The sequence below is a fragment of the Mesoplodon bidens genome (assembly GCF_964165515.1).
Source record: "Mesoplodon bidens genome assembly, chromosome: 8".
NCBI lineage: Eukaryota > Metazoa > Chordata > Mammalia > Artiodactyla > Ziphiidae > Mesoplodon > Mesoplodon bidens.
Genome location: NC_138165.1, coordinates 29456823 through 29472086, shown reverse-complemented (window position 1 = coordinate 29472086; position 15264 = coordinate 29456823). Strand labels below are relative to the sequence as shown.

The following is a 15264-nucleotide window of genomic DNA, read 5'->3' as shown; positions in this document are numbered from 1 at the left end:
CCCTGTTACCTTTTCCTATATTCCTTGACAGATTAATTTCTTAAAATTTAAATCTCATATTCCAAAAATCCTCCCATGGTGTATATAGGCAAATACACATTTGTTGACACAATTTCCTATCCTCAAGATGCCCCCTGTAAAAACTGCACATAACCTGTACCTCATCAAATCCCTGTTCTACTTCTAGAGGGGTTTGGGTCTTGCCCTATTCTGCTTCCTCTAGCAATTTCCTCAGAATATTCATTACTACATATGTTTTCATCCCAGCAGAAGCTGGCCAACTATGTATATGTCTTCCATAGTAAGTGGGAACTCAGCAATTTGGGATGATTCCTACTTACCTCCAATCAATGGCCAACCCGTTGGGCCACCCAAGAGTAGTGTTTACTATAGGCAAAAGGTTAGATCCATCACTCCATGCTCTCAGAATTTTAGCGGGACGGTACCAATCAGTAAAGAATATATACCTAGAAAAGGAGGTAATAAATCAAAGATGTTAACATTGGGACAAACTACATGACTTAGAGAGATTTAGCAAAAACATAGATTCTCCAGAGACTTGCTGCAAATTAATCTCATTCTCTGTATGCTATTGGGTTTACTAGAAAAATATATCGAAAATACAAATGGTATTAAAATGGGCATCCAAAGCAGAGAACCACTGTGCTAGACTTCAGGACCTAAAACTATTGTCACCAAGTAGATTCTTTAAAAAGACACAGTTCAGGTTACATTTTAAATACTTCATGTTCTTGAAATACAATAAACTATGAGCAAGAAAATAGATTTTAATCTCTCACTTTCTTTCTGGAATAAACAACCAGGATCCACTAGATCACTCTTTAGTCATCTTCCACAAGGAATTACATTTGCAGGAAAGCATTTCAACCCTGATGAAAAATACATCCAAATAAACGTAACTCTTAAACGATCTTACCCAAGAGGTCTTTTTTTATCCCGAGGAGTGGCAAAAAGATAAGTGTAGGGAAAAAACCTTTTCTCTATCATATGAGCCTTAAAAACTAAAATTAGTCTTTCCAAAAGGTAACTTTCTGAAACGTGACTTCATATTGTATTAAATTAAGGACAGGGACTTCCCTTGTGGCACAGTGGTTAAGAATCCGCCTGCCGGGCTTCCCTGGTGGCGCAGTGGTTGAGAGTCCGCCTGCCGATGCAGAGGACACGGGTTCGTGCCCCGGTCCGGGAAGATCCCACATGCCGTGGAGCGGTTAGGCCCGTGAGCCATGGCCGCTGAGCCTGCGCCTCCGGAGCCTGTGCTCCGCAACGGGAGAAGCCACAACAGTGAGAGGCCCGCGTACCGAAAAAAAAAAAAAAAAAGAATCCACCTGACAATGCAGGGGACACGGGTTTGAGCCTTGGTCCGGGAAGATCCCACATGCCGCGGAGCAACTAAGCCTGTGTGCCACAACTACTGAGTCTGTGCTCTATAGCCCGTGAGCCACAACTACTGAGCCTGCATGGCACAACTACTGAAGCCCGCTCGCCTACAGCCCGTGATCTGCAACAAGACAAGCAACCGCAATGAGAAGCCCGCGCACTGCAACGAAGAGCAGCCCCCGCTTGCCACAACTAGAGAAAGCCCACACACAGCAACAAAGACCCAACACAGCCAAAAATAAAAATAAATACATTTATAAAAAAAAATATGAAGGATACATCAGGAAAGGAATTTAACCCCTTTTCAAAACCCAAAGCCAAAGATTTAGCTTAAGATAAATTCACTAGAAAATCAACTGTTTAACTCTCTATTGGGCAATAAAATTTCTTATCAATAACATCATCAGTTTTAAAATATGTTAGACACACAGGCTTTGCAGTCAGACAGGTCTGGAATTTGAATACTAACTATTGCTTAATAGCTGTGGGTCCTTGAGCAAGTTACTTTATCTCTCTGAACCTCAGATTCTTTTTTTTTTTTAAATAAATTTATTTATTTATTTTTGGCTGTGTTGGGTCTTTGTTGCTGTGCGAGGGCCTTCTCTAGTCGTGGCAAGCGGGGGCCACTCTTCATCGTGGTGCGCGGGCCTCTCACTGTCGCGGCCTCTCGTTGCGGAGCACGGCTCCAGACGTGCAGGCTCAGTAGTTGTGGCTCACGGGCCCAGTTGCTCCGTGGCATGTGGGATCCTCCCAGACCAGGGCTCGAACCCGTGTCCCCTGCATTAGCAGGTGGATTCTCAACCACTGCGCCACCAGGGAAGCCCATGCGCCACCAGGGAAGCCCCCCAGATTCTTTATCTCCAAAACAGGTCTTGTATATACCTCACTCACAAACCAGCTTTTGGATTAGATGAGATTATGTACTATGTAAAGTGTTTGCTATGTACCCTCAATCAGGCTTTAGTGAATTACCAGTCATCTTTTTTTTTTAAACTACTCTATTAAAACACAACTGCCTATCTCAGACTTTACGTTAGCTATCAAGCATATTTAAATAAGAAAGGAAAGAACAAAAAAGCATGGCGTGAAATACTCTCTCTTCTTGTCTGACTCCACCAATGATGCAATGGTTAAACATGAAACTTTGTCTGTGGTCTGAAAGACGTTTTATTCTGAAAACTACTGAATGATTAAGCAAGTTTTCGTAAGCTTTATATCAATACATTAAAGCAGGGAAAGAATTTGAGCCTCTCCTGATAATTCTGCTGCATATTCATTCCTTCTCCACAGAATCTGTGTCTCATTGTTTGGTCCTCTGCGGACTGTGAAAAAAGAACACACTCCAGTGAAGACTGGGAAGCCAAAGCTTAGGAGAAAGTTTTTGGAAGGAGATAAAGTGATCACTTCAGCATATGCTAAAAGGACACAATCTAAGGTGATTTCAATTTACATGGTTCAATATTGTATTTACTGAATTTGCCAAATACCTATGGCATCACTTTGCAATGACTGTACAAGACATAAGTTTCAAGCTCTTAGGAAAACATGAACACACTTACCCAGCAATAGGATGAACTACGATTGATCGTGGGTTATTTAAATTCTGGACTATTGTGCGCCTCGATTTATCAGCTAGCCTTATGACACTGACACTCCTATAAGAAGCATCTGTCCAATAGAGATTCTTTGAAATCCAGTCAAAACTCAAACTTTCAACACTTGGCACTCTGTTAGCTGTGATAACTTCTCTTCCTGTAAATTAAAATATGGACATGGTTTAAAGTAAGCATAATTTACATGACATACATTTTCCTACCACTGCATATTTAAACTTTGTGTGAGAACTAGAGAATATTTCAGTAATGTGGAATTCTTTTGAGAAATAAAGCAACAGTAAACTGCAAAGCAACACATGAGATAAACCTAGAATCTATCCATCTCCAAAAGTCTGGATCTCAAAGAATAGATATGACTCTGATAAATAGAACCAGGAGTGGTATGGCCTGGATTTACTCCCTTGTTCAACCTTCCAGAAAAAATTTCTCAGTACGGAACATCTGAAGAAGAGATACCTGAGTTCACATACTCACAACCACCACCCACAGACAGCGCTGATAAGCTGACACCGCCAGGTACGACTGGGGGTATCTATGAGGTATTCCCGCCCAACTTTTTCATCAACAGTCTTTCATAGCCACAAAGTTGCCAAGTTTGGAAAAGACCAGCAACCAGAAAGGAAATCAGAACTGGGTACAAGGAGAAAAAAGACCATTTTCTTCTTTGTGAATTTTTTATGCCTTCTCCCCTCCTTTTTCTTTTTTTACTAAAGAAAATGTGAATCACAGGAAACTCTGCTCAACCTAAAATATAACAACCTAAACTAACTTTGTTGTACACCCGAAACTATCACAACAAAATATTCTTTAAAAAAAAGTGAATCAGAGTAAACAATCACATCTCTTTCTTTTGAAGGGAGAAAAACAATCCTGGTGCTTTTCCCATTCATTTATTCAGCAAATTGTAAAAAGAAAGTCCTCTGTGTGCTAGACACCATATTAGACATTGAGGAAACATGATATTGCTAATGGTATTAATAATAATAGCTTATACTGAGCACTTGCTATGAGCCTGGAACTGGCCCAAGTACTTTACATGAATTCATCCATCCTCACAACAGCTCAACAGTAGGAATTATTATTATCCCTATTTTGCACATGAGGAAACTGAGTCATAAAAAAGTGAAGCATTTTGAAAGAAATGTGGACACTGACTTCAAGGTATCTTCAAGGTAATGAAGTGGGAGTGGTGGGGGGAGGCAATTAGGCCAAGAGGGAAAACAATAGAAGAGTAACAGGTGCTGTGATGGAGGTATGCACAGGATGGTATGGAAACCGAGGCAAAGTGCAGGTGTGGAGCGGTTTCCCAAAGGAAGTGGTGAATGGGGGGCTGCAGGAAAGCAAAGACGTGGAAGTGGGAGGGAGAGAGACAGGATTCCACACGCTCCAAAGCATGGCTGGAGGTTAATAAGTTAATGGTAGAGGCTGAAAGAAAGGAAGAAGTTTGGGTGACCACCAGATTTGGTGGGCAGGGGAGAGGCGGTGCTCCTCCCCTAAGGCAGGGGTCTGGAGAAGTGGAATAAAGGTAGACATTTAGACATATTGGTTTGGAGGTGGTTTGTGGGATATCCAGGTGAGACATCCAAAAGGCAGCTGGCTCTATGGGTCTGAACCCCAGAGAGACAGTTTGGATGGAGACTTTCATCACCTCCTGTAAGAAGCCTTACCTGACCTTTCCCCTCATTCTCCAGGTGAAGAGGAAAAACATTCAGGAAATGGCCTATTTTAAGTCTCCTCACACTGATTTATAACTACTACATAGATGGTAACAAAAGATACGGAAGGTGAAAAATTATGCAGAAGAAAATGCAGAATAAGAAAAGAAGACTGGGCTTCGCTGGTGGCACAGTGGTTAAGGATCTGCCTGCCAATGCAGGGGACATGGGTTTGAGCCCTGGTCCGGGAAGATCCCACATGCCACAGAGCAGCTAAGCCCGTGCGCCAAAACTACTGAGCCTGCACTCTAGAGCCTGTGAGCCGCAACTACTGAAGCCCGCGCACCTAGAGCCCGTGCTCCACAACAAAAACAAGCCACCACAATGAGAAGCCCGTGCACCACAACGAAGAGTAGCCCCCGTTCACCACAACTAGAGAAAGCCTGCACGCAGCAACGGAGACCCAAGGCAGCCAAAAATAAATATACAAATTAAAAAATAAAAATTAAAAAAATAAAAAGAGGACCAATGTTGAACACTAGAGATCACAGTTGTGCATAGGACAGGCAAAGAAGAAAAGACGTGTAAGGAACACTAGAAAGAATGGTCAAGAAATAGAAGGAAATTCACGAGTGTGTTGTCAAGGGGGAAAAAAGCATTTTAAAGAAGATGACTAAGGTGCCAAAGATAAGGATAAAGTTTATAACAAAGAGACTGGAGGTGACCAGGATAAGGGGTTTCAAGTGACAGAGTGTGAAGAGGTGAGAAATGTGGAAGTAGGGCCAGGAAAGTGTAGACCAAACTTTTAAGGTGCTTGTTCATGAACTTGAGGAGAGAGGGCTGCAACCAGAGAGGAACGTGGAGTGAAGGGTGGGTTGAAGGTTTTTTAGTATGAGAGAGACTTGAGCATATCTGATGGGGAAAAGTCAGTAGAACAAGAGAAGTTGGAGGAGAGAAGGGATCATTGATGGAGCAAGTTCCCTGAGGGCTTCATTCAGTCCATCTTGACTTCAATCTGATTTCTGACAATTCAGTTTTTGCATATAAACTCACTGACACTTAACTTGCTCACTCGGAAAAACAGGGCAATGTACAATAATACATCCCTCACGGAAGCACAAGCAGTTTAACCACTAACTATAAGAAACTTTTAAAAGGCAATTTGCTCAGAATGTGGACTTGAACTTGATTTAAAAAAACAAAACAAAACAAAACAAAAAAACCCATGATGAGAATTGCAGTTGCCAAAGCAGAAGGAAGCTGACCTGTGAAGGCGTCTACAGGAGACTTAGCCTGTGTGTAGCTCAGCAGACCTAATTCTAGTCCTCAGAAAAGATGCATTCTGGTTCAAAATAACAGACTGACCACTGTGTTTATCTCCTCTTCCTTCCAAACTCCTTTTAATAATGACAGTGAAAGAACAGCAGATGAAAGATTTCCACAGAGTCTGGAAGAGAAAGAGACTTCTCCAAAGAAACTCACTAAGCGGAAGGAGAGACGTGCCGGCAGGGGGGAGCGCCAACACACACACACACAACAGCCTCAGCGTGTCTGCACGCAGAAGCACCGGCTCTGAAAAAGGTATGGGCGGGACGCTAAGGGGCCTAGTTAAAAGTTGGCATCGGGAGCAACTGGACCCAGAGGTTCCTCCCAGAGCCTGAGCATGTATAACACTCCTCTCCGAACAGACCAGAGATTTTCTTCTCTGGGGGACCTCAAGCAGAGAGGCCGTGGGCTGAGGACACATTGCACAATGGAGGGCTGGGATCAGCACAGAACTGAGCACAGGAGGGTTATATATGTGAACACTGAACTGAACAGGCCTCAGCTCCCTGTGCTCTGTACTGCTCCCAAAACAGATACTAGCTTCCCCCTCTTACTCCTCACCCCAACAGGGAGAATGGAAGCAGCTACTAAGGAGAAACTGACTATCTCCAGAGAGGATTTTCTGATACTGACATCTGGAAGCTTCCCAACAAAAAGGCTGCCTTATCACCAGCTGATGAGGCCCATTCATACCAACAGCCTTCTGATCAGTGTTTCATAGCTTTGCTCTTAACATCAAACAAGGCTCAAAGAAATTTGAAGAAAGCTTCCTCCATGAAGGAGAAAGTTGAAACAAACCAAAAGGAAAAAGGAACCCAAAGAAGATGGAAAGAGGAAAATTAATTTTTAATGTAATTAATATCTTCATAGAATAAGAAAAGATTGAACTTATGAAGCAAGAAAGGCTTTATTTTTAAAAAGGAATAATCAGAGAGCAAGAAGGGTATCTTCAACATTGAAAATATAAGAGAAATTAAATATGCGATAGAAAGGCTAAAACTAAAATGCCAAAAAGTCTCACAGAAAGTAGAACAAAACGATAGAGATGAAAACCAGGAAAGAAAAGATAAGAAAAAAATAGATGATTAATCTAACATCCTCGAATAGAAAAAGCAGAGGCAAGAAAATTCCCAGAATAGGAGAGAAATCTCAAGATGAATGGGATAACCAAAAGATTCTAAAAGTTTCCAGAAAGGAACAAAAACAACCTTCCCCCAAAAAGGTCATACACACTGAAATGCTACTCTGGATGGCATAGGACTCTCAACACTGGCTACTAGAAGAGAGTGCAGCAATGTCTTCAAATTTCTGAGGTAAAATTACTTTCATCCTACACCTAGTCAAATGATCAAGTTGGAGGGCAAAATAAAAACACCTTCAGACTCGAAATATGTACCACCAACTCATTCTTCTTAAGAAGCTACTATATAATGTGTTTCAGCAAAATAAGGAAATCAGTCTGGAAAGAGAAACAAGTGGCTTTCCAGAAACAGGAAAACCAGCACAGGAAAGTGGCAGAGGGAAATCGGAAGACAAGAGTTGTGTACCAGATCCAACTGAACAGCAGAGGGGGAAAAAATTATAGATTGTTCACATTTGATAGATACATAGATACACAGACAAGCATTTGATAGATCTGTTGGAGCATTTGGGGAAAATATAATAGCTACATAGAAAACTAAGCAAATGAAGATGGAGCAATTGTTAACTGCAGGGGGAAAAAAATCAAAATTTGTTCAAGAAATGTCATCATGGAATACTACTTGACTTAACAGCGAACAAAAATTACAATCTAGCTTTTTAGGGAGAACAGGGGGAGAAGGAAGTTGGTAGAGGGGAATGTAAGAGCTAAATCCCTATCTATAACAATGAAAATAAATGTCTAATATGCAAATCAGGAAGTCGTACTGCAACAGAGAAGAACAAACCTGACTCCATTTTGAATCTATTCCTTTAGCTCTAACCTTTGTACTCTGTTGCCTGTGCTTAGTCATGCTGGCTGTGCACCTTTTGTAAAGGAACGTTGCCTATGGCCTGAAATACACAGGAGAGCCCATTCTCCAGGCTCTGATCTTTAAAGGCGTAAGACTTTTCCATTCATATAGAGATAAAAAGTTGCAGAACAGATTTTGTCTTGTTAGTGGTTTATAAGAACACAGTGACCAGATGTACATGGACAGCTGCAAGAACAAAGGATTCCAGCACCAAGAAGTTTGCAACAACCAACCACACCCTTTCCCCTCTTAGTATAAAAGAGGCCTGAATTCTAACTCAGGTAAAATGGTTCTTTGGGATGCTAATCCACCATCTTCTCAGTCTGCTGGCTTTCTGAATAAAGTCGCTATTCCCTGCCCCAACACCTCATCTCTAGATTTACTGGCCTGTCATGCAGCGAGCAGTACAAACTTGGACTCAGTAACAGTATAAGCAAAATATTTAGAAACACGGAGACAAAAAATAGAACAAACAGGTAAAAGAATGGTAAGGAACTACCTCTAGGGAGCAGGTCTCAGTTGGGGGCAGGGTGGGGCGGAGCAATAGAGTTTTTCATTGAGAACAGCTACAATAATAGCTAACATTTACTGAATATTTACTATTTTCCAGGCATTATTCTAGGTGTTTTACATGTATTAGCCTAAAATTCTCTCAACAACTTTATGAGCTATGTAGTACCTCTATTATTATTATTATCATTCCTATTTCACAGATTTAGGAAACTGAGGTACAAAGAAAGTAAGTAACTCCCCCAAGATTACATAACCAGGAAATGTGAGGAGCCAGGATTCAAAACTAGGCAGTTTAGCTCCTGAGCTGGCCCCTCTTAGTTGCTATGTTATACTGGCTACTGATATGTTTTTCAAACTTCAGGTTTCGACCCATTAGTGGATTCTAAAATCAAAGTACTGGATCATGCCAACATCCAATATAGTACCCAACTGGTAAGGTATGACTTACTATAATTTATCTTTCTGTGAGGATTATGAAGATTTTAACAGAATTCCAATCAACTGAAAACAGACAATAAATCCATATTTACATATAATTCATGACTTTAAAAAATAAATATTATTATTCCAAGCCCAGCATTTACATAGTGCAGCATCCCTACAGAGAGGTCATTCCATTGGCTCAGTCTGGCTGCTTGAATATAGGGAACAGCCTCTGGTTAATTAACCCTTTAACAGCTTTCATACATTTGACACTCCTATTATGGAGTGTCCATAGGTTAATATTTGTCAATATTGATATTCTTAATTGTCCAATTGCAACAATATTTGTTTTAAAATGCACTCTCATTTGTAACTTATTTTGAAAATAAAGGAAGTGTTCACTTAAACTTAATTCAAAAGAAAAGCAATAGATTTCTTTTCCCAATCTAAAAGTATTTAGCAAGCTTAGTAAAAGACCCTGCTTAAGAAGTGAATGCAAAGTTTTAGTGAAAAAATTATTAGTATTATTATTGAAGACAGACAAAATATGCAAAAAAAGAACATTTAAACCCATTCTCACCTGTACCATCTATCTTTTGTTTACAAATCATGTCTTTTGTTGTATCTGAAAAAAAGATAGCCTTCTCCTGGGCATCAAAATCAATCCCAACAAAGACGGAAGCACCTCCTGTCACTGGAAGGATGACATCTGCCTGGTGAGAGAGGGTGAGCGGGATGCCACGAACAGCCACATCAGATGAAAAGAACAGAAATCGCTCAGCAGCTGTAGAGAGAGGGACACACACAGTCAGCCACAGCATAGTTCTTGCTTGCCTTCTCCCAATTCCAGAGAAATAACTTATACACCCATAAAGCACATGTTATAATTCTGAAAGGTCATTCTGAAATAAACATTTAAAAAAATCTGTAGAAAACATAGTTGGAAATAATGGAAAGAAGGGAAGGAGAAAATACTGTGAAGGCAAAACAGTCTTGAATTGAAGTATTATAATCTTACTTCTCCCTGAGAAATTTATCCTTAAGATTTATTTATATAAAACTTGGTGTCCCAGCAAGATCCTTTTTAACCCACCTCCTAGAGAAATGGAAATAAAAACAAAAATAAACAAATGGGACCTAATGAAACTTAAAAGCTTTTGCACAGCAAAGGAAACCATAAACAAGACGAAAAGACAACCCTCAGAATAGGAAAAAATATTTGTAAACGAATCAACTGACAAAGGATTAATATCCAAAATATACAAGCAGCTCATGCAGCTCAATAGCAAAAAAACAAACGACCCAATCCAAAAATGGGCAGAAGACCTAAATAGACATTTCTCCAAAGAAGATATACAGATTGCCAACAAACACATCAAAGGATGCTCAACATCACTAATTATTAGAGAAATGCAAATCAAAACTACAATGACGTATCACCTCACACCGGTCAGAATGGTCATCATCAAAAAGCCTACAAACAACAAATGCTGGAGAGGGTGTGGAGAAAAGGGAACCCTCTTGCACTCTTGGTGGGAATGTAAATTGATACAGCCACTATGGAGAACAGTATGGAGGTTCCTTAAAAAGCTAAAAACAGACCTACCATATGACCCAGCAATCCCACTACTGGGCCTATACCCTGAGAAAACCATAATTCAGAAAGAGCCATGTACCACAATGTTCATTGCAGCTCTATTTACAATAGCCAGGACATGGAAGCAACCTAAGTGTCCATCGACAGATGAATGGATAAAGAAGATGTGGCACATATATACAGTGGAATATTACTCAGCCATAAAAAGAAACAAAATTGAGTTATTTGTAGTGAGGTGGATGGACCTAGAATCTGTCACACAGAGTGAAGTCAGAAAGAGAAAAACAAATACCGTATGCTAACATGTATGTATACAATCTAAAAAAAAAAAATGGTTCTGAAGAACCTAGGGGCAGGACAGGAATAAAGACGCAGACATAGAGAATGGACTTAAGTACATGGGGAGGGGGAAGGGTAAGCTGGGATGAAGTGAGAGAGTGGCATGGACATATATACACTACCAAACGTAAAACAGATAGCTAGTGGGAAGCAGCCGCATAACACAGGGAGATCAGCTCAGTGCTTTGTGACCACCTAGAGGGGTGGGATAGGGAGGGTGGGAGGAAGGCGCAAGAGGGAAGGGATATAGAGATATATATATATGTATAGCTGATTCACTTTGTTATACAACAGCAACTAACACAACAATGTAAAGCAATTATACTCCAATAAAGATGTTAAAAAAAAATAATTAAATAAATAAATGTTGGAGAGGGTGTGGAGAAAAGGCAACCCTCTTGCACTGTTGGTGGGAACGTAACTTGATACAGCCACTATGAAGAACAGTATGGAGGTTCCTTAAGAAACTAAAAATAGAACTATCATATGACCCAGCAATCCCACTACTGGGCATATACCCTGAGAAAACCATAATTCAAAAAGAGTCATGTACCACAATGTTCATTGCAGCTCTATTTACAATAGCCAGGACATGGAAGCAACCTAAGTGTCCATCGACAGATGAATGGATAAAGATGTGGCACATATATACAATGGAATATTACTCAGCCATAAAAAGAAATGAAATTGAGTTATTCGTACTGAGGTGGATGGACCTAGAGTCTGTCATACAGAGTGAAGTAAGTCAGAAAGAGAAAAACAAATACCGTATGCTAACACATATATATGGAATCTAAAAAAAAAAAAAAAAAAGGTCATGAAGAACCTAGGGGCACGACGGGAATAAAGACACAGACCTACTAGAGAATGGACTTGGGGATACGGGGAGGGGGAAGGGTAAGCTGGGACAAAGTGAGAGAATGGCATGGACATATATACACTACCAAACGTAAAATAGATAGCTAGCGGGAAGCAGTCGCATAGCACAGGGAGATCAGCTCGGTGCTCTGTGACCACCTAGAGGGGTGGGATAGGGACGGTGGGAGGGAGGGAGACGCAAGAGGGAGGAGATATGGGGATATTTGTATATGTATAGCTGATTTACTTTGTTATAAAGCAGAAACCAACACGCCATTGTAAAGCAATTATACTCCAATAAAGATGTTAAAAAAATTAAAAATTAAAAAGAGACAGATTTCAGGAAGGAAATAAAGGGAAAGGGGAGCCCAAGGAAACCCTAGATGTGTCCCAAAGGATAGAAATTTACATCTTCAAACACAGCTCTTTGTACAAAGGGAAAGGTGTCTACCAAGGAAGATGCCCGTGGGCTACCAAAAGCTTATTTGTTGTGAAGAAGTGCTACAGGGAGCTGGTCCAGTCCAAGAGCAGCGCATACCCCTGTGCTGACCATCAGAAAGACAGTCCAAAACTGATTTCTTACCAACGCAGTGGTAGTCATCCATATCCGGAATGTAGCCGAGCCTGCACTTGCAACGGTAGCCCAAACCACCATTAAATGTTCTGTGGCTGAGGACACAGATGTGTTGACAGCCCCCATTGTTATCTGCACATGGATTGCTAGCTGGAGGGAAAAATGCACATGGTTAAATCTCAATTAGAAATGCATATTTATCCAAGACATGCGAAGCCATTTTGAGACCTGTGGGTGAAATGGGTTTGAAACTCCTTGGAGACATCATTACTGGTTGCTACTGAATACATCCACATTTAGCTGCTCCTCATGTCATCGTTGCTCTTGAATCTACTCCGAAACTGATGGTGGCAAAAAAAAAAAAAAAAAGACAAGATTCCTGCAACTGGATAACCTTGGGGGTTCTTTTCCCCCCTATAACTGTAACAGATTCTGTCTGCTAGCCTCAGTGACTAAAATATAATTGCCCCCCAAGTAACCTTAGTATTATTTTTTACCATTCAAAAAATAGAGTAAATAACTATAACTCACTGGATGCTTATTTTGTAGGACAACTTAACAATCAATGCCTCTAAGAGGTAAATATTATCACAATTTTACAGAAAAGGAAACCAAAGTTCCAAAAGGTGAGACAACTTGCTCAAGATTATTCAGTGGTCAAATAGCTAAACTAGAATTCAAATCCAGATCTCATTCCAAAACCTTACATGTCTGAAACACAAACCAGTTTACACTTCCAAAAACCACTCTCAAAGCAGTGACATCAGGAAGTTCACCGTACACAAGGCTGTCAAAGCTAAAAATGTCTGCTTTTGAAATTGTCTTCTTAGCCTTTGACTTATTCTTTAAAATAGTCTCTTCACCTTCTCGGGTAGATTAATTTTGAGAAACACAGGCAGGTATAATTCTGAAGCAAATAATAGAAATAACTTAGATAATAAAACTGGGTAATATTTTTGGTCAAGGGCAGATGTGAATTTAGTAGCTCATGAACTGATTATTCCAAATAGGTATTTTCTAATACAGTACAGGTACAGTGTATATTTTCCAATGAAGTATTTGTTTCCTAGGATGACTACATTGAAGGGTAGTTATCTGAATCTATCAGTTTAATGGTTGGTTGGTTTGAGTTTTTTTAATCAACCTAATTACTTTATAGTCTTTATCCATCCTAGCCAGACCTATCACTTATCACTTAGCATTACAGTTTTAAAGTGAAATCTGTCTTTCTCTGAATTACTATTCACTGATATTAAGCTTTCTTCCGATTTAGTCTAGTTTATTGTGTTTCTTTTCTTTGATGCATGAGCAAATACAGAAGAGAGCTGTATACACAGTCTAAACAGTCATGTCAATTTAAAACCTTGGAACAAATAAAACTTACTGTAAAATAACATAAGTAACATAAGTACTATAAAATAACATTCAGTGTCTGAATCAAAATATTTTTTTCTTTGATAAGTGACCAGCCTGAGGGATAACCAAACCCAGCTGACCTATGACAGACCCAATGCAAACCAAATAACAGGTGTCATAAATATAAAACAGAGAAGAAGGAAAAAAATAGCTGTCACTACCTAAAATGACCACTTAGCATGTCATTTTCTTCTTCTGGGCCTCAGTTTCCTCGACTGCAATATTAGAGGGTTGAATTGGGAGATTCCTCCCGTAGAATAAGGATGGGTATTTTAGTTTGGTTTGTTTGCTGCTCTTTCTCCAGCCTGTAGACAGGATCTGGTATACTGAAGGTGCCGATAAATATCTGTTAAATACACCTCTAAGTTCTTTGTAGATTGGGCATTTTAACTCTGAAATACATCAAGTTCTCCAGAATGCCAACGATCTGCAAAGCCAATTTCAGAGGGTTGAACTCTCTAGATAATCCATCATATATCTGAGAATGTCACCCAAATCTCATGAGAACTTTGAGAAAACCTTTCTACCAAGGCCAGTACCAAGCATGGTTTTCCACTGCTGAGGGGCCTACCATAGGGCTGCCTGAGGGCATGGTAAACAGTCACTCCAAAAGGCCTCAGGGAAGACCGGTAGTACAGTTGTGGGTCAGTCTCCTTGAACTTGTTTGCCTTCATTACAGCCATCTTTGTCCAATCGGTAAAGAACACATGATCTTCAAACAAGCTTATTGCAAAGGGATGAGGAATGTTCGAGCCTCCATGAATTACTGTCTTCCTGTTACAAAAGATATATACCGTACAATTTTGATTAAAGGTGGAATTAGTTCCAAAAAAACAAAAGGTGGAATTAGTTCACATAAATGCTTAAAAAGATAAAACATTTCTTGCTACAAATATAGAATATATAGTCAAGATACACTTTAAGATGCAGGTGTATTTCTGTCTGTACTCACTAGAAGGATTTTCCTATTGTCTCTTCGAAAAGAGCCTTGGCACTTAAATTCCAGTCTCTGTCCTCGCTTGTTCTAGATCTTTTGAAAAATTACTGTTTTCCCACATGATCTTCATTCTTTTAAGGTTGCTCCACATATAAAAGGTCTAAGATGTGAAATATCATTTTGAAATTTGTAGGGGAAAGAGTGTAACAAGGGACTGGAAGTCTGGTAGACAACTTCAACACTTACTCCACGCTGCACCACTGACCGTTTCTCAGCAATTAGGGAGCAAGACAGTGAGCTGGAGAATTCAACCCACCGAAAACACACAGACTCATTCCTGATGTCACTCTAGGGAGGGGAAAAAGCAGGGCTACCACTGGTATGCCTCTGCTTGATGAAACCATCAGCTGAGCATATTTGTAGTGGAGGCAGAGTGCCCAGAGCCACTAAAATGGAAGACAACACAGGTAAGAGGTGCTAGGCAAGGGGAAGAAATCAACACTGCTGCCATGACTGCATCTACAGAAGCAGTAATTCACTGAGGCCACATAAGTAAAGTGAGGTAGAGGATGGTACGTGAAAGAAACCTCTTTTCTTTTTGGCATAGGAGAAAGACCT

General features: G+C 40.2%; 1 protein-coding gene across 1 annotated transcript in view; it reads right to left on the bottom strand.

Moving 5' to 3' along the window:
* Positions 1 to 15264, bottom strand: part of LRP2 (LDL receptor related protein 2) — a gene marked incomplete at its 5' end in the record, with an annotated part of 197706 nt that overhangs the window by 106603 nt on the left and 75839 nt on the right. Inside the window, 5 exons of the mRNA XM_081243139.1 lie at positions 342 to 467; positions 2958 to 3150; positions 9506 to 9709; positions 12303 to 12443; positions 14281 to 14483. Of these exons, the coding sequence (XP_081099265.1) occupies positions 342 to 467; positions 2958 to 3150; positions 9506 to 9709; positions 12303 to 12443; positions 14281 to 14483 (867 nt within the window). The remainder of the gene's footprint in view (positions 1 to 341; positions 468 to 2957; positions 3151 to 9505; positions 9710 to 12302; positions 12444 to 14280; positions 14484 to 15264) is intronic.